The sequence below is a fragment of the Lucilia sericata genome, unplaced genomic scaffold (genome assembly GCF_015586225.1).
Source record: "Lucilia sericata isolate MDLA Ls3-8-SP2 unplaced genomic scaffold, ASM1558622v1 Contig001557F_arrow, whole genome shotgun sequence".
Classification (NCBI taxonomy): domain Eukaryota; kingdom Metazoa; phylum Arthropoda; class Insecta; order Diptera; family Calliphoridae; genus Lucilia; species Lucilia sericata.
Window position 1 is genome coordinate 1 of NW_023995480.1, and position 17,666 is coordinate 17,666.

Below are 17,666 nucleotides of genomic sequence, written 5' to 3' on the forward strand. Positions count from 1 at the left end.
ACTTGGAACATATGAAAATTTTTACAATAATCACAATTTTTATTATGTAATAAAAAATATATATGTTTTAAACAATAAATAACTCTTTTTAAATGTATTTTGTGGCCCTGAAAAGGGCCTTTTGTAATAGGAAAAAGAATTAAACGGCAATTTAAGTAAATTAAATTTACTTGGAACTGGTATATTTGGTGACAGCCTTGGTACCCTCACTGACGGCATGCTTAGCCAATTCACCGGGCAACAATAGACGAACGGCAGTTTGAATTTCCCGACTGGTGATGGTCGAACGTTTATTGTATTGAGCCAAACGAGATGCTTCAGCGGCAATACGTTCAAAAATATCATTAACAAAACTGTTCATGATACTCATGGCCTTTGATGAAATACCAGTATCAGGATGTACTTGCTTCAATACTTTGTAAATGTAGATAGCATAACTTTCCTTACGCTTGCGTTTTCTGCTCTTATCACTTTTACTAATATTCTTTTGGGCTTTGCCAGCCTTCTTGGTTGCTTTTCCACTTGCTTTAGGAGGCATTTTTCACAATTTTAATTTTTAGTAGTTTACACTTCACAAACACTTTTAACACTGTTCACAAATTTTAAAATTCAACTCAATATGTACACATTATATACCTTTTTTGTGTGTACAATATACTGGTTTATTTACTTATTTTCGTGTGTAGATAATCAACCCCTAAACGTATTACTAGTAAGCAGAAAAAGTATAAATACTCGATTACTTGTGTTGAAATGATATTAGTTTTGTGTATTCAGTGCTAAAGTGAAGTGTTAACTAAAAATAATAAAGTGAAAAATGTCTGGTCGTGGTAAAGGTGGAAAAGTTAAGAGCAAGGCAAAGTCTCGTTCAAATCGTGCTGGTTTGCAATTTCCCGTCGGTCGTATACATCGTTTGTTACGTAAAGGCAATTATGCTGAACGTGTTGGTGCCGGTGCTCCAGTATATTTAGCTGCCGTTATGGAATATTTGGCTGCTGAAGTTCTTGAATTGGCTGGTAATGCTGCTCGTGACAACAAAAAGACCAGAATTATTCCCCGTCATTTGCAATTGGCTATTCGTAATGACGAAGAATTGAACAAATTATTATCTGGTGTAACAATTGCTCAAGGTGGTGTTTTGCCAAACATTCAAGCTGTACTTTTGCCCAAGAAAACAGAAAAGAAAGCCTAAATTAATCAAGACTAAAGAAATAACATCGAGAAAATATAATACAGACCATCGTATAACAAAAAAATACAACAATCCGTCCTTTTCAGGACGACAAATTCATTTTCAAAAAGAGAACAATTTTGTTTTGTAAATTACAATTTATTTAAAATATATACAAATAAATTTTAGTTATTTTAATATTTCCCTTTAATAATATACATGCAATACAGTTCTTTGTAATTCTCCTATTCTTTGAATATTACTTTTATTCTCAAAAATCGTTTAAATCTCAATCATCCCTACTCTTGTTTGTTTTGCTTTTACACAAACAACTGTAGCTACATCAAAAAATAACAATGTTGTTGTTACTGTTTCAATACGAATCTTTGTTTGTATGCCGATGATGGAATTGTTTTCGTGTACACATTTCGTTTTTCTCTACGTACGTACGTTTAGAAATTTGTTTTCTTTTTTGTATTGTTATATGCGTAACTGAAGCAAAACTAAGAAATTTTATGTTTATTATTTTCTTTGTCAAAACATTTATGCTTAAAATTGATTATAAAATAATAATAAAAATTATCTATTTTTTATTCTATTTAAAAGTATTTTTAATAGACATTTTATTAGACAAAAATATTAAAACTTTTTGAAATAAATTAAAAGTTTTTTCATTCAATAATTTTTTATTCTAAATTAATGTATATAAAACGACTGATTTCATTATAAATTTTGTGATTTTGTTCTTTGTATTATAAAAATATCATTATTTTGTAGTACTCAGTTAAAAAAAAAAAAAAAAAACCTTGAATTTTGAATAATTATATTCTTTAAATAAATATATTTCCTATTGGGTAGTTTATTTTACTTAATTTCTCGTTTGTCTTTTCTTTATATTTCTTATTCCTGTTTTCTTTTAATTTGCAAAAACATCTGTCTCATGATCATCCCTTTTACACAAACAAAATACATGAATTCTTATGTATATACACACATAAAACAAACGCTTAAACATTATGCATTGTTGTTGTTATTACTATTTCTGGTTTATGAAAGAATTCCTGTTTTTGTTTCTTTGAATTTGGTTTTGTTAGTATACAGACATATTTTTGATTCTTCTTGTTTGTTCATGTGTTTCGTTTTATGTATACTTTGCATTGTTACGAATACAGTACAGTCTGTATGATTTTTTATTATTTCATGATATTATGATCGTATATTAGAAATTAATAAATTTAAATTTTTATGACATTAAAATGCAAAACTAATTTATAAAAATTATTTAAAACGAATTTTTGAAAAATTTCTTATAAAAACATTTCTTAAAGCCGACGGCAAAATATATCGTTTTGCCGTCGGCAAAATTTAATTTTTTTTTTAAGGTTTTAGTGTAAAGAAATGCATAAATTATAAAGAAATGTGTGAAAAATGTTAATTTAGCAAAATAAATTGTAAACAAACGAAATTTTCTACACAAATATTGTATAAAAAACCAAAAATTATGATTATTTTAAGATATATTTGAATCATACTCAAATAAATAAAAAAAAATGTCAAAGTCAAATACTATATATGGTATAATTTTTCATAATTATCCTATTATTTTGGATTTAATAAACTAACGAATTTTTGAATAATATTTAGTAGTTTGTAATAAATAAAAATCTCTTTTAAAATACATTTTGTGGTCCTGAAAAGGACCGATTGTTTTAGTTTTCTATTAAAAATTGTCCGCAAAATATAAAAATATGATGAATGTTTAACCGCCGAAACCGTACAAAGTACGACCTTGTCTCTTCAATGCATAGACGACATCCATAGCGGTAACGGTTTTCCTCTTGGCGTGTTCAGTGTAGGTGACAGCATCACGGATAACATTTTCCAAAAAGACCTTCAAGACACCACGAGTTTCTTCGTAAATCAAACCAGAAATACGTTTTACACCACCACGACGAGCCAAACGTCTAATAGCTGGCTTGGTAATACCTTGGATATTATCACGCAACACTTTACGATGACGTTTAGCACCACCTTTTCCCAAGCCTTTTCCACCTTTACCACGACCAGTCATTTTTTTTAGATTATTTTTTCACTTAAAACACACTTCACAAATGATTCACAAGAACTAATAATTTCTTAGCGGTGATCACTGGTATTTATACTAAATTTCTGTTCTTGTTCGTTTAACAAATCAACCACCAATGTACAATACATGGCCACACACCCTTGTTTATTGCTTAGACAAATTTTCTATATAAACCGGGTATCTGAAGCGCAGCCAAAATATTCTTGTGTGAACAGTGTTTAAGTGTGTGTTAAAGAAAAAAAGTGACTAACTAAAGTGAAGTGAAAATGGCTCGTACTAAGCAAACTGCCCGTAAATCGACTGGTGGCAAAGCACCACGTAAACAATTGGCTACTAAGGCTGCACGTAAAAGTGCACCAGCCACTGGTGGTGTTAAGAAGCCACATCGTTATCGTCCCGGTACTGTAGCTTTGCGTGAAATTCGTCGTTATCAGAAGAGTACTGAATTGTTGATTCGTAAATTGCCATTCCAACGTTTGGTTCGTGAAATTGCTCAAGATTTCAAAACTGATTTACGTTTCCAGAGTTCTGCTGTTATGGCTTTGCAAGAAGCCAGTGAAGCATATTTGGTTGGTCTTTTCGAAGATACAAATTTGTGTGCCATTCATGCAAAACGTGTCACAATTATGCCGAAAGATATTCAATTGGCCAGACGTATTCGTGGTGAACGTGCTTAAGAAAGAAAATAGAGATGATGAATTGTAACAAAAAAATCGGTCCTTTTCAGGACCACTGAATAAAATTTAAAAAGAGATAGTGCAATTTTTGATATGAAAATTTACTACCATAGGTTAAAATTTTTTTTTTTTTTCTTATTTATGTAAACAATGCTGAATCGGTTCTTTTAAGGGCCAATAAACATATTTATAAAGAGTATTTTATTTTTTGTTGAAACATTATTTTGCCGACGGCATAACATGATATTTTCCCGTCGGCATAACAATTAATTTTGCCGTCGGCTTTTTTCATTTGACTTTTTAATAGAAATTATGGATTTTAATACAAATAATATGAATATTATGAAATAATAGTTTAATTTTTTTCTACTTTTAATATAAACAAAGAAATTAATAATATATTTCCATTAAAAAAGAATTTTTTGAAAAAAAAATAAATTTATTTTGTTTAACACTTCATATGACATTGAAAATAATTTCACAAAAATTGTTTTAAGATGTGTTGAAGAAATTTAGAAAATGAGAGACTAAATATCAAAATTAGAGTTTTTTAATCGAAAATTTAAAAAACTTGTATTTTCCTTAAAAATGTTTTTAAATTTAGAGTAATTTTTGTTTTCATATTTAACAAAAATTTTTATAAAATTACTTTAGAAAGATATTTATGATATTATAAGGATTTATTGCGAAAAATTTCATTAAATATTTTTTTATATTTGCTTAAATTTGTGGACCAAAATAGAAAAAATGTAAACAGTAAATATTTAAAGTGACAAAATAAGAAAAATACTTAAGAAAAACTTTTATGAAATTATTTTAGAAAAATGTCATAAATATTATTTGGATATGTGGCTAAAATTTTTTATTATTTTTGATATTTGATTAAATTTATGAAAAAATGTAAACAATGCAAATTCACAGTGGCAAAACAAGAAAAATCACCAAGTAATACAGCAAATTTAAAAATAATTTTCAAAAATCTAAAAATTAAAATTATGAGAATTTTTTTAATCAATCATTTAAAAAACATTTGTAATATTCTTATAAAATCAACTTGGTTATAAAATTTCATAAAAATGTAACAATTTATTGACATTTTATTTACATTTTATGGTAAATGTATCAAAAACTTATCACAAAAGTGATGATAAATATTGTTTGACAAAAACAATATGAATAATTTTTAATAAAATGCAATCTAGAAAACCCATACTATCAAGAATAGCAATAAATTTATAAAATTTTTATTAAAAATTAAAGAAAAATAAGAAAAAAGTAGAAAACTTTTGTTGAATTTTACTCATGCTCTCACTAAAAATTTAACAAATTATAGCTATCGACTACTATTAACTTCTCATTATAACAAAGTACCTTAAAATTTCGTGTGTGCACACAATCGAAAAGTTATACTACCATATACAAGTGTGTTTAAAAAAGTGAAAAAATAAAATAAACAAATACAAAATGTCGGATACCGCTGTTGTTGAAAATACTGCCTCTCCTGTTGCTGCCGCTCCAGCTGCTGAGAAAAAGGCTAAAAAAACTACTACTCCCAAGGCAAAGAAACCATCTACTGTGCCATCTCATCCTCCAACTCAACAAATGGTTGATGCTGCTATTAAAACTTTAAAGGAACGTGGTGGTTCATCTCTTTCTGCTATTAAAAAATATATTACCAGTACTTATAAGGTAGATGCTCAAAAATTATCGCCTTTCATAAAGAAATATTTAAAAAGTGCCGTAGATAGTGGAAAATTAATTCAACCAAAAGGTAAGGGTGCTGCTGGTTCATTCAAATTGTCAGCAGCTGCCTCCAAAGAGCCAAAAGAAAAGAAGAAACCCGCCGCTGAAAAGAAAAAGGTAGCTGCTGCTAGTGAAAAAAAGAAGAAAACAGCAGTCGCTACTAAAAAGAAACCCGCTGCTGCGCCTGCAAAGAAACCATCTGCAGCCAAAAAGACTGCTGAAAAGAAAAATACAGAAAAATCCAAGGCAAAAACTGCTAAAAAGACAGGTACAGTTAAAGCAAAACCCGCCAAAAAGGCACCAGCAACTAAAACAAAAGCGCCCAAAGCAAAAACCGCAGCTGCAGCCAAACCCAAAAAAGCAACATCGCCAGCAAAGAAACCAGCTGCCAAAAAGGCCGCAGTCAAAAAGTAAATCTAATTTATTTTTAATATTGCAAAAAGTACTATTATCTAAAACAGCCCTTTTCAGGGCTACAAATTTTTTCAACAAAAGAGATTAAATTACAAATTCAAAACTTGTATATTATTAAAATATTTCACAAAATAAATAAAATAGTAAGAATAATCGCTATGAAAAGGGACAAAAATACACATATAGGTAGGAGAAAATGTTTATTTACAATGAAAATTTCACATAAGCCGTCGGTAAAACACAAACTAATAAAATAAAACTCATTTAATCTCAATTGACTAAGTAAACAATAGGTAATGGAATCATAAAATAATATTTAATGAGGTAATGGAATCATAAAATAATATTTAATGAGTTGGGTTATTTTAAGAGTAAAGTAAAATGAAAATTCTTTTTAAACTATTGGAAAATTAGAAAAATCAAAACAAAGAACATTTTTTCATATTCAAATGAAATAATTGACAAAATAATTCCCAAAAATTATTTTGTTTGAATAAACAATACGAATAAAATGAATAAATCGTTAATTTTTTATATTTTCAAAAATAAAAACTGTTAAAATTTCATAATTAACGAATAATTTAACTTATTTAAAAAAATTAGTGTAGATAACACTCTTGGTCTAAAATAGTAAAAACACATACCATTTTTATTTAAATTGTCAAATTCACAAACCAACATCGATTGGTTTGTGAATTTGATAAATAAGATCAAATTTTGTCAGTTATAAAATTTGAAAGCAAGTTTGAAATTAAATATTTTTTCGTTCGTTTTATTAAATAAAAATAATGACAAATTTGACAATAATCACATTTTTAGTGTATTTTAATTGTAATTACAATGAAAATTTCACATAAGCCGTCGGTAAAACACAAACTAATAAAATAAAACTCAGTAGACTAAGTAAACAGTAGGTAATGGAATCGTAAAAAAAAAACTATTTAATGAGTTGGATTTTGTACAAATATTAAAAGTAAAAGAAAATTTCTTCTTAAACTATTGGTAAGTAAGAAAAATCAAAACAAAAACATTTTTACATATTCAAATGAAATAATTTACCTAATACAATAAGAATTAAATGAAATAAATATAAAATTTTGATTTTGTATAGAAAATTTGTTCATTATTCATTTTCTTCAGAATAGGATTGATAATTTTAGTATTTTTTATGAATTAAATCGTTAATTTTAAATATTTTCAAAAAAAAAAAAAAACTGTTTAAATTTCATAAGTTGTAACAACTTCACCTAATTTAAAAATTAAGTATCGATAACACCCTTGCTCTAAAATAGTAAAAATTCATACCATTTTTATTAAAATTGTCAAATTCACAAACCAACACAGTTTGGTTTGTGAATTTAATAAATAAAATCAAATTTTGTCAGTTATAAAATTTGAAAGCAAATTTGAAATAAAATACTGTTTCGTTCGTTTTATTAAATAAAAATAATGAAAAATTTGTCAATAATCACATTTTTTTTAATTATGTAATGAAAAATTATATGTTTTAAACAATAAATGACTCTTTTTAAATGTATTTTGTGGCCTTGAAAATGGCCTTTTGTAATAATAAAAAAAGAATCAAACGGAGATAAAAGTAAATTTACTTGGAACATATGAAAATTTTTACAATAATCACAATTTTTATTATGTAATAAAAAATATATATGTTTTAAACAATAAATAACTCTTTTTAAATGTATTTTGTGGCCCTGAAAAGGGCCTTTTGTAATAGGAAAAAGAATTAAACGGCGAATTTAAGTAAATTAAATTTACTTGGAACTGGTATATTTGGTGACAGCCTTGGTACCCTCACTGACGGCATGCTTAGCCAATTCACCGGGCAACAATAGACGAACGGCAGTTTGAATTTCCCGACTGGTGATGGTCGAACGTTTATTGTATTGAGCCAAACGAGATGCTTCAGCGGCAATACGTTCAAAAATATCATTAACAAAACTGTTCATGATACTCATGGCCTTTGATGAAATACCAGTATCAGGATGTACTTGCTTCAATACTTTGTAAATGTAGATAGCATAACTTTCCTTACGCTTGCGTTTTCTGCTCTTATCACTTTTACTAATATTCTTTTGGGCTTTGCCAGCCTTCTTGGTTGCTTTTCCACTTGCTTTAGGAGGCATTTTTCACAATTTTAATTTTTAGTAGTTTACACTTCACAAACACTTTTAACACTGTTCACAAATTTTAAAATTCAACTCAATATGTACACATTATATACCTTTTTTGTGTGTACAATATACTGGTTTATTTACTTATTTTCGTGTGTAGATAATCAACCCCTAAACGTATTACTAGTAAGCAGAAAAAGTATAAATACTCGATTACTTGTGTTGAAATGATATTAGTTTTGTGTATTCAGTGCTAAAGTGAAGTGTTAACTAAAAATAATAAAGTGAAAAATGTCTGGTCGTGGTAAAGGTGGAAAAGTTAAGAGCAAGGCAAAGTCTCGTTCAAATCGTGCTGGTTTGCAATTTCCCGTCGGTCGTATACATCGTTTGTTACGTAAAGGCAATTATGCTGAACGTGTTGGTGCCGGTGCTCCAGTATATTTAGCTGCCGTTATGGAATATTTGGCTGCTGAAGTTCTTGAATTGGCTGGTAATGCTGCTCGTGACAACAAAAAGACCAGAATTATTCCCCGTCATTTGCAATTGGCTATTCGTAATGACGAAGAATTGAACAAATTATTATCTGGTGTAACAATTGCTCAAGGTGGTGTTTTGCCAAACATTCAAGCTGTACTTTTGCCCAAGAAAACAGAAAAGAAAGCCTAAATTAATCAAGACTAAAGAAATAACATCGAGAAAATATAATACAGACCATCGTATAACAAAAAATACAACAATCCGTCCTTTTCAGGACGACAAATTCATTTTCAAAAAGAGAACAATTTTGTTTTGTAAATTACAATTTATTAAAATATATACAAATAAATTTTAGTTATTTTAATATTTCCCTTTAATAATATACATGCAATACAGTTCTTTGTAATTCTCCTATTCTATGAATATTACTTTTATTCTCAAAAATCGTTTAAATCTCAATCATCCCTACTCTTGTTTGTTTTGCTTTTACACAAACAACTGTAGCTACATCAAAAAATAACAATGTTGTTGTTACTGTTTCAATACGAATCTTTGTTTGTATGCCGATGATGGAATTGTTTTCGTGTACACATTTCGTTTTTCTCTACGTACGTACGTTTAGAAATTTGTTTTCTTTTTATTTTGTATTGTTATATGCGTAACTGAAGCAAAACTAAGAAATTTTATGTTTATTATTTTCTTTGTCAAAACATTTATGCTTAAAATTGATTATAAAATAATAATAAAAATTATCTATTTTTTATTCTATTTAAAAGTATTTTTAATAGACATTTTATTAGACAAAAATATTAAAACTTTTTGAAATAAATTAAAAGTTTTTTCATTCAATAATTTTTTGTTCTAAATTAATGTATATAAAACGACTGATTTCATTATAAATTTTGTGATTTTGTTCTTTGTATTATAAAAATATCATTATTTTGTAGTACTCAGTTAAAAAAAAAAAAAAAACCTTGAATTTTGAATAATTATATTCTTTAAATAAATATATTTCCTATTGGGTAGTTTATTTTACTTAATTTCTCGTTTGTCTTTTCTTTATATTTCTTATTCCTGTTTTCTTTTAATTTGCAAAAACATCTGTCTCATGATCATCCCTTTTACACAAACAAAATACATGAATTCTTATGTATATACACACATAAAACAAACGCTTAAACATTATGCATTGTTGTTGTTATTACTATTTCTGGTTTATGAAAGAATTCCTGTTTTTGTTTCTTTGAATTTGGTTTTGTTAGTATACAGACATATTTTTGATTCTTCTTGTTTGTTCATGTGTTTCGTTTTATGTATACTTTGCATTGTTACGAATACAGTACAGTCTGTATGATTTTATTATTCATGTTTATGTATCATATAATTTAATATGTATGATATATGATCGTATATTAGAAATTAATAAATTTAAATTTTTATGACATTAAAATGCAAAACTAATTTATAAAAATTATTTAAAACGAATTTTTGAAAAATTTCTTATAAAAACATTTCTTAAAGCCGACGGCAAAATATATCGTTTTGCCGTCGGCAAAATTTAATTTTTTTTTTAAAGGTTTTAGTGTAAAGAAATGCATAAATTATAAAGAAATGTGTGAAAAATGTTAATTTAGCAAAATAAATTGTAAACAAACGAAATTTTCTACACAAATATTGTATAAAAAACCAAAAATTATGATTATTTTAAGATATATTTGAATCATACTCAAATAAATAAAAAAAAATGTCAAAGTCAAATACTATATATGGTATAATTTTTCATAATTATCCTATTATTTTGGATTTAATAAACTAACGAATTTTTGAATAATATTTAGTAGTTTGTAATAAATAAAAATCTCTTTTAAAATACATTTTGTGGTCCTGAAAAGGACCGATTGTTTTAGTTTTCTATTAAAAATTGTCCGCAAAATATAAAAATATGATGAATGTTTAACCGCCGAAACCGTACAAAGTACGACCTTGTCTCTTCAATGCATAGACGACATCCATAGCGGTAACGGTTTTCCTCTTGGCGTGTTCAGTGTAGGTGACAGCATCACGGATAACATTTTCCAAAAAGACCTTCAAGACACCACGAGTTTCTTCGTAAATCAAACCAGAAATACGTTTTACACCACCACGACGAGCCAAACGTCTAATAGCTGGCTTGGTAATACCTTGGATATTATCACGCAACACTTTACGATGACGTTTAGCACCACCTTTTCCCAAGCCTTTTCCACCTTTACCACGACCAGTCATTTTTTTAGATTATTTTTTCACTTAAAACACACTTCACAAATGATTCACAAGAACTAATAATTTCTTAGCGGTGATCACTGGTATTTATACTAAATTTCTGTTCTTGTTCGTTTAACAAATCAACCACCAAATGTACAATACATGGCCACACACCCTTGTTTATTGCTTTTTCATTTCATTTCATTTATTAATATCCAAAAAAATCAATTTACATATGTCGACTTAAAACTAACTATCCATTTAAATATTTTTTCCTCGCGCACTGTGTGCTTTGCAAGAACTTATCAAATAGCACTAATTACATATATAGCATTTACCATATTATAATAAATTTATATAAGTTACATTTAATGTATCACTCTTCGTAAAAAATTCCATAAAAAAAGGTAAAAAAAGGAGGCATTCAATTTTACTTAAAACTAAACTTAAAACTAATATAAGAATGAAAAATTATTTACAAAAGATATAGTAGAATATGTACAAAAGAAGGAAATATTCACAAAAGATTGGCCCATGGCCTACTGAGCGGTGTTGTAAACCACGTTACGTATATCAAAGGTATTTATCCTCCTGTGATAGAACAAGAGATTTGCACCCTCATAGAGAAGATCAGACTCACTCAAAATCAGAAGGTCGGTCGGGGACAGGTAATGTGATGCCAAGACAGTCTCCAGATCACCCGACCTTACAAAACATTCCCTAACTAAATTGTTCTGTAGACAACGAGCTCCTTCCAGAAATCTGATTCCCCTATCGATCATAAAGGCGTCAATTCTCTGGAAATCTACCGCCCTATAAATCGACCTACATGATGGACGCCGGTAGATGCCATCAGGTCCGAGCTTACGCCTTAGACCCAAGCATGCTACCAGAATCCTTCTTTCCCATATCCTAAGCCTCTCCATCTGGGCAGATGAAATTCTGGACCAGATTGGAAAGGCGTAGGACATAAGTGGTCGAATTATCTGGCGATAGAGCAGAAGTCCTATTTGCCTATTTAGCCCCTGACGTCCGAGGATACCCCTATACATCGCGTAGGTACGCTTGGTGGATTGCAAAATATAGTCCACGTGCCTGTAGAATTCAAAATTCTCATGAAAGATCACACCCAGATATCTGAACCTGTCAGACACCCTAACACACTCATCACCAATCCATATGGATGGAATGAAAGACCTGCTATTGGGGTACAAGAACTTACGCTTCCCCTTAATCATCACAGCCACTGTCTTATCCATATTCAGTCGCAAACGCCATTTCGCGAAATATGGTGCCAATATCGCCAGATATTCATTAACGTGATTGTTAACTATCCTCGCCCGGGGACCCGATGACGCGATCAAGATGTCATCCGCATAGATCAGTGAGAGCCCACCCTCTGGTGGTTTGGGTATATCAGACAGGAAAATATTGTACAACACTGGCCCCAACAAAGATCCCTGTGGAACGCCCGCTGACACAATTCTACTGTCCGACTTAGCCTCACCTACTCTGACACTAAATGATCTATCCGTAAGGAAATCACACACCATCCTACAGGTGTTCCTATCGAAGCCCATTTCAATCATCTTAAACAAGATGCCCTCCTGCCAAGCTGTGTCGAAGGCCTTGGAAAAATCCAGGCTGACCGCAATGGTAGGGTGTCTTTTATTCAGACCACGGGAAACGTAGTCCGAAAAAACCATTAGGGCGTGATTGGTCGAGTGCCCTCTTCTAAAACCAAATTGACAGTCAGCCAGGATGTCACCATCGGAAATCCTGTCATTAATCTTATCCAAAATAAATCTCTCCAAAAGTTTACCAAAAGGAGAGAGAAGAGAAATGGGCCGATAATTACCACTCTGTCCAGGGTTAGATCCAGGTTTAAGTATTGGGACAACCAAAGCCTTTTTCCAAGCCCTCGGGAAGTAACCTATATTCACGCAATGGTTCATCAATGTCGCCAAGAATGTCCATGTTACAGTACGTGTCCTCTTCAGTACTATGTCAGGAATTCCGTCTGGTCCACAAGATTTTTTATTGGCCCTCCTTTTCAAGTAAGCCCCAATCATCCCGGCCGTAATCAGGCCCTGTCCATTTGAGTCCACTCCGTCCGCAGTAATATCGTTACCAAAAGTATTCAGAGGTGTTCTGTTACGTAGTGTAGATACTCTGTCCCTAACAGTCTCGGAAAATGGATCATTAGTTGAGTCTTGTCCATATTGTACGTGAGAGAAGTGTTCTGCCAGGATGGCAGCTTTTCCTACATCATCAGAGACTAATGAGCCTTCCATATCAACCAAATCATGTACCCCTACATGTCGATTAAGTCCGGCAGCTGTCTTAACTGTCCTGTACGTTCTGTTGTTTAGTTTTATGTTACTCAAGAATTTCGTCCAGTGTTCACGTTCATGTACGGCAATTGCGCCTTGTATTATTCTGTCCAGGTTCCTAATGTCAGCCTTTACGATAGCACAGCGTATTGGGTCTTCACATCTATGTGCCAGACGACGCAGTCTCTTCTTCTCAGCAATGAAGTGCAAGATATTTGGCGGAAGTTGAATAAGTCCCCTTCTACCCACTGGGATCTTTGGTATAGATGCGTCCATTGCACTTCTAAAGGCCTGACTCATAGATTCAATACATTCGTCAATTTCACCCTCAGTCACATTTCTGTCCACTGGTAGAGAACATTCCGTCAATCGTTCAGATAGTATGGTATTAAAACGTACACGGTTCATTCTGTCAAAGTCAAATCTAGTTGGTCTAATACGTCCAACACAGTCATCTATGCCAAATATGGCTTCCACCGCCCTATGGTCCGATTCGTAGTCGAGCGTTCTGAGTCCATCACCTGTCAATAGTGGAACCATGTCCACAGAAGTCATAATAACGTCAATGTGCGAGGAAGAGTGAGCAGTGATCCTCGTGGCGCCATCAGTTGGATGTATTTGCAAATTAGGGCTATTCAGCAGTAGATCACGCAGAACTCTACCACTAGAGTCTGTGACCGTATCACCCCAGAATGAGTGTCTGGCATTTAGATCACCTCCGATCACCACGCCACCATCATTCGAAAGCTCCACGATCGAGTTAAGATCTCCAGCTAGCAGTGAGTCCTGCGGTCTACGGTATAAAGACACCACAGTTAAGGCACCACCACTCACCCTGTGAATGCGTACTGTAGTGTTCTCAATCCTCCCAGTATCTATTAAAATTCTCTCGCACGAAAGGCTGTCCCTAACGAGTATTGCTGTCCCTCCTCGTCCATTCTGTCGGTTCTGTCTGAATGTCAAGTATCCTCTCATGTCCAGCTTATGACGAGGACTAAGTCCGTGTTCCGCCATAAGCAATATGTCCGGTTTATGTCTGTCCAAAAACAGTCCCAAATAGTGTCTCTTGTGTCTCGAGACGACCGAATTCACATTGATGAATATACATTTAATTGTCCTAGCCATTGTGTTGGAGTGACATTAACATTCCCAGCAAAGCACGGGATTTAGCCTCATCGTTGTTCAACGCACGATATTCGCGCGCAAAACCACCAATCTTCGTCAGACAATTGAGCAACCCACCACCAAAAAAGCGTTTGCAGTCCTTGTCTATAAAATCAAACTGTGCTAAAGCACCCTTCAAGTCCACCCCAGGGCCAGATGCGCTACCTGACGAACCACTAGTAGTGGCACCACTAGACGTGCCAGCCGCCGCAGCAGAGGCGTACGAAAAACCAGCCCTAACGTTCGAAGACATAGGTCGGTGTAATCCCCCATTCTGTCCACTAGACGTTCTCTTCGCCTCGATCTTACGCAGTAATTCAATCCTGCGTGGACACTCTTTCGAGCTGGCAGCGTGACCATCCACGCCGCAATTTACACATCTGACAACATGCCCTACTCGTCTAACTACCTGTCCAGTGACAGGATCAGTCACAAGAGTCTCGTCATTATCATTGCCCTTAGGGGGAATACTACAATTCCCCGGGCCATGAGATGCCCCGCATTTAACACAGCGGTATGGCATATTGCAATTCGTCGATGTATGGCCAAAACGCTGGCAGTTAAAACACTGCGTGATCGCCCCCCTCTTAAACTTCCTAATGTTCACCCTACAACGTAAAATGTAGCGTAAGTCCAAAAAGGAATCAATATCAGACTCACGCGAAAGTTGCAAGAGCCACCTATCGTTATTAAATTTCACTATCCTAATAATCTCAAGTTTGATCTTAAGACCGCCCAGATAGCCCTTCACATCATCTACAGTGTAGGTCCCCGACAGACCCTCAATGACCAATGAATATGGTCTTAACCCCTTAGGGGTATACGTAAAATAATTCACCTCCCGTTCAACAAGTAGTGTCTTCAACTTTTGAAAATCTATGAGGGTGCAAACCCCTATATTCGTAGCATTCCTACCCATCAGTTTAATGTTATAATTACAATGGCCTAGGGCCTGGTCAATAACCTGAGTAATCTCCTTAATATTAACATTATAAGCAGTAATAACCGGAATATTTTTAGACTTACTTATACTATTCTTTACAGCATTATCCCGTTGAGCTTGACTGCAACCAGGAACATTATCATTAAAGTTGTCATCTAGACCTTCAAAAGAGGCAGCTGCGTTTTCAGCAACAACATTCTTCCTAACAGCACCTTTATCAATGGCAGCAGTTGAACCAGCTACGGCTTTAGCCTGGTTTTTCTCATTCTTCGATTTTTTACCAGAAGACTTTTTGCTTTTCTTCTGCTTCTTAACTTTCCTCACCTTCTTTGCAACTGGTTCATCAACGACCATGTCGTCCTCAGTCGTAATATTCTCCTCTGTGGAGAATTTAACATCACCACTATTCAAAAATCCATTCATAGCCTCATGCAATTTTGCATTCTCGGCACGAAGTTCAGCCATTTCACGGCTCTGCTCTTCAATTATACGCTGGAGATCACTCATGGTCACTCCAGAATGGGCTCTCTTGTGTGGGTTCAGATCTTCATCCTCCCCCATGGTGAATAAGTTCTATTCGCACCCTATCAAGGGTACGAAATAATCAAATCTTAATCACAATACAATAAAATGTCTATTCACACGAATATATGTCCCAAAATTGCACTCAAATGGCAAAATTAAGTATTATAGTGTCTTTTCACTTTCACTGCCTCCTATAGGATTCTCACAATCCTGAGGGCTTAATGATATTTCACAATGACTACTATAGTAGCCAGGCTTCTCACTTTTTCAAATGTCACTTAAAAATGTTCACTGCCTACTATAAAAGCTAGGCTTCTCACTTTTACAAAGCACTTTTAAAAAATTATTGATTATCCGCTCAGAGCACTGCACACGTTCACTGATCACACAACCAATAATGTTGTTTATTGCTTAGACAAATTTTCTATATAAACCGGGTATCCGAAGCGCAGCCAAAATATTCTTGTGTGAACAGTGTTTAAGTGTGTGTTAAAGAAAAAAAGAAAGTGACTAACTAAAGTGAAGTGAAAATGGCTCGTACTAAGCAAACTGCCCGTAAATCGACTGGTGGCAAAGCACCACGTAAACAATTGGCTACTAAGGCTGCACGTAAAAGTGCACCAGCCACTGGTGGTGTTAAGAAGCCACATCGTTATCGTCCCGGTACTGTAGCTTTGCGTGAAATTCGTCGTTATCAGAAGAGTACTGAATTGTTGATTCGTAAATTGCCATTCCAACGTTTGGTTCGTGAAATTGCTCAAGATTTCAAAACTGATTTACGTTTCCAGAGTTCTGCTGTTATGGCTTTGCAAGAAGCCAGTGAAGCATATTTGGTTGGTCTTTTCGAAGATACAAATTTGTGTGCCATTCATGCAAAACGTGTCACAATTATGCCGAAAGATATTCAATTGGCCAGACGTATTCGTGGTGAACGTGCTTAAGAAAGAAAATAGAGATGATGAATTGTAACAAAAAATCGGTCCTTTTCAGGACCACTGAATAAAATTTAAAAAGAGAGTTTTTTTTTTCTTATTTATGTAAACAATGCTGAATCGGTTCTTTTAAGGGCCAATAAACATATTTATAAAGAGTATTTTATTTTTCGTTGAAGCATTATTTTACCGACGGCATAACATGATATTTTCCCGTCGGCATAACAATTAATTTTGCCGTCGGCTTTTTTCATTTGACTTTTTAATAGAAATTATGGATTTTAATACAAATAATATGAATATTATGAAATAATAGTTTAATTTTTTTCTACTTTTAATATAAACAAAGAAATTAATAATATATTTCCATTAAAAAAGAATTTTTTGAAAAAAAATTGAAATTTATTTTGTTTAACACTTCATATGACATTGAAAATAATTTCACAAAAATTGTTTTAAGATGTGTTGAAGAAATTTAGAAAATGAGAGACTAAATATCAAAATTAGAGTTTTTTAATCGAAAATTTATAAAAACTTGTATTTTCCTTAAAAATGTTTTTAAATTTAGAGTAATTTTTGTTTTCATATTTAACAAAAATTTTTATAAAATTACTTTAGAAAGATATTTATGATATTATAAGGATTTATTGCGAAAAATTTCATTAAATATTTTTTTATATTTGCTTAAATTTGTGGACCAAAATAGAAAAAATGTAAACAGTAAATATTTAAAGTGACAAAATAAGAAAAATACTTAAGAAAAACTTTTATGAAATTATTTTAGAAAAATGTCATAAATATTATTTGGATATGTGGCTAAAATTT

General features: G+C 32.2%; 7 protein-coding genes across 7 annotated transcripts; 3 read left to right on the plus strand and 4 right to left on the minus strand.

The window, feature by feature from the left end:
• Window positions 1-106: 106 nt before the first annotated feature.
• On the minus strand, window positions 107-598 carry LOC119611931 (histone H2B-like). Its single transcript, XM_037967623.1, has one exon. It carries the CDS (start codon window positions 536-538, stop codon window positions 167-169), a length of 372 nt encoding a protein of 123 aa, XP_037823551.1. The 5' UTR covers window positions 539-598; the 3' UTR covers window positions 107-166.
• A 144-nt stretch (window positions 599-742) lies between these two features.
• On the plus strand, window positions 743-1,280 carry LOC119611928 (histone H2A-like). The gene has a single exon (XM_037967620.1). The coding sequence runs from the start codon at window positions 818-820 to the stop codon at window positions 1,190-1,192; it is 375 nt and encodes a 124-aa protein (XP_037823548.1). The 5' UTR covers window positions 743-817; the 3' UTR covers window positions 1,193-1,280.
• A 1,579-nt stretch (window positions 1,281-2,859) lies between these two features.
• On the minus strand, window positions 2,860-3,319 carry LOC119611937 (histone H4). The gene has a single exon (XM_037967628.1). It carries the CDS (start codon window positions 3,240-3,242, stop codon window positions 2,931-2,933), a length of 312 nt encoding a protein of 103 aa, XP_037823556.1. The 5' UTR covers window positions 3,243-3,319; the 3' UTR covers window positions 2,860-2,930.
• A 2,004-nt stretch (window positions 3,320-5,323) lies between these two features.
• On the plus strand, window positions 5,324-6,153 carry LOC119611922 (histone H1-like). The gene has a single exon (XM_037967615.1). The coding sequence runs from the start codon at window positions 5,399-5,401 to the stop codon at window positions 6,089-6,091; it is 693 nt and encodes a 230-aa protein (XP_037823543.1). The 5' UTR covers window positions 5,324-5,398; the 3' UTR covers window positions 6,092-6,153.
• Window positions 6,154-7,851: 1,698 nt separating this feature from the next.
• On the minus strand, window positions 7,852-8,295 carry LOC119611933 (histone H2B-like). Its single transcript, XM_037967625.1, has one exon. The coding sequence runs from the start codon at window positions 8,233-8,235 to the stop codon at window positions 7,864-7,866; it is 372 nt and encodes a 123-aa protein (XP_037823553.1). The 5' UTR covers window positions 8,236-8,295; the 3' UTR covers window positions 7,852-7,863.
• Window positions 8,296-8,439: 144 nt separating this feature from the next.
• Window positions 8,440-8,960, plus strand: LOC119611927 (histone H2A-like). The gene has a single exon (XM_037967619.1). The coding sequence runs from the start codon at window positions 8,515-8,517 to the stop codon at window positions 8,887-8,889; it is 375 nt and encodes a 124-aa protein (XP_037823547.1). The 5' UTR covers window positions 8,440-8,514; the 3' UTR covers window positions 8,890-8,960.
• Window positions 8,961-10,582: 1,622 nt separating this feature from the next.
• On the minus strand, window positions 10,583-10,970 carry LOC119611939 (histone H4). The gene has a single exon (XM_037967631.1). It carries the CDS (start codon window positions 10,963-10,965, stop codon window positions 10,654-10,656), a length of 312 nt encoding a protein of 103 aa, XP_037823559.1. The 5' UTR covers window positions 10,966-10,970; the 3' UTR covers window positions 10,583-10,653.
• Between the last annotated feature and the right edge of the window lie 6,696 nt (window positions 10,971-17,666).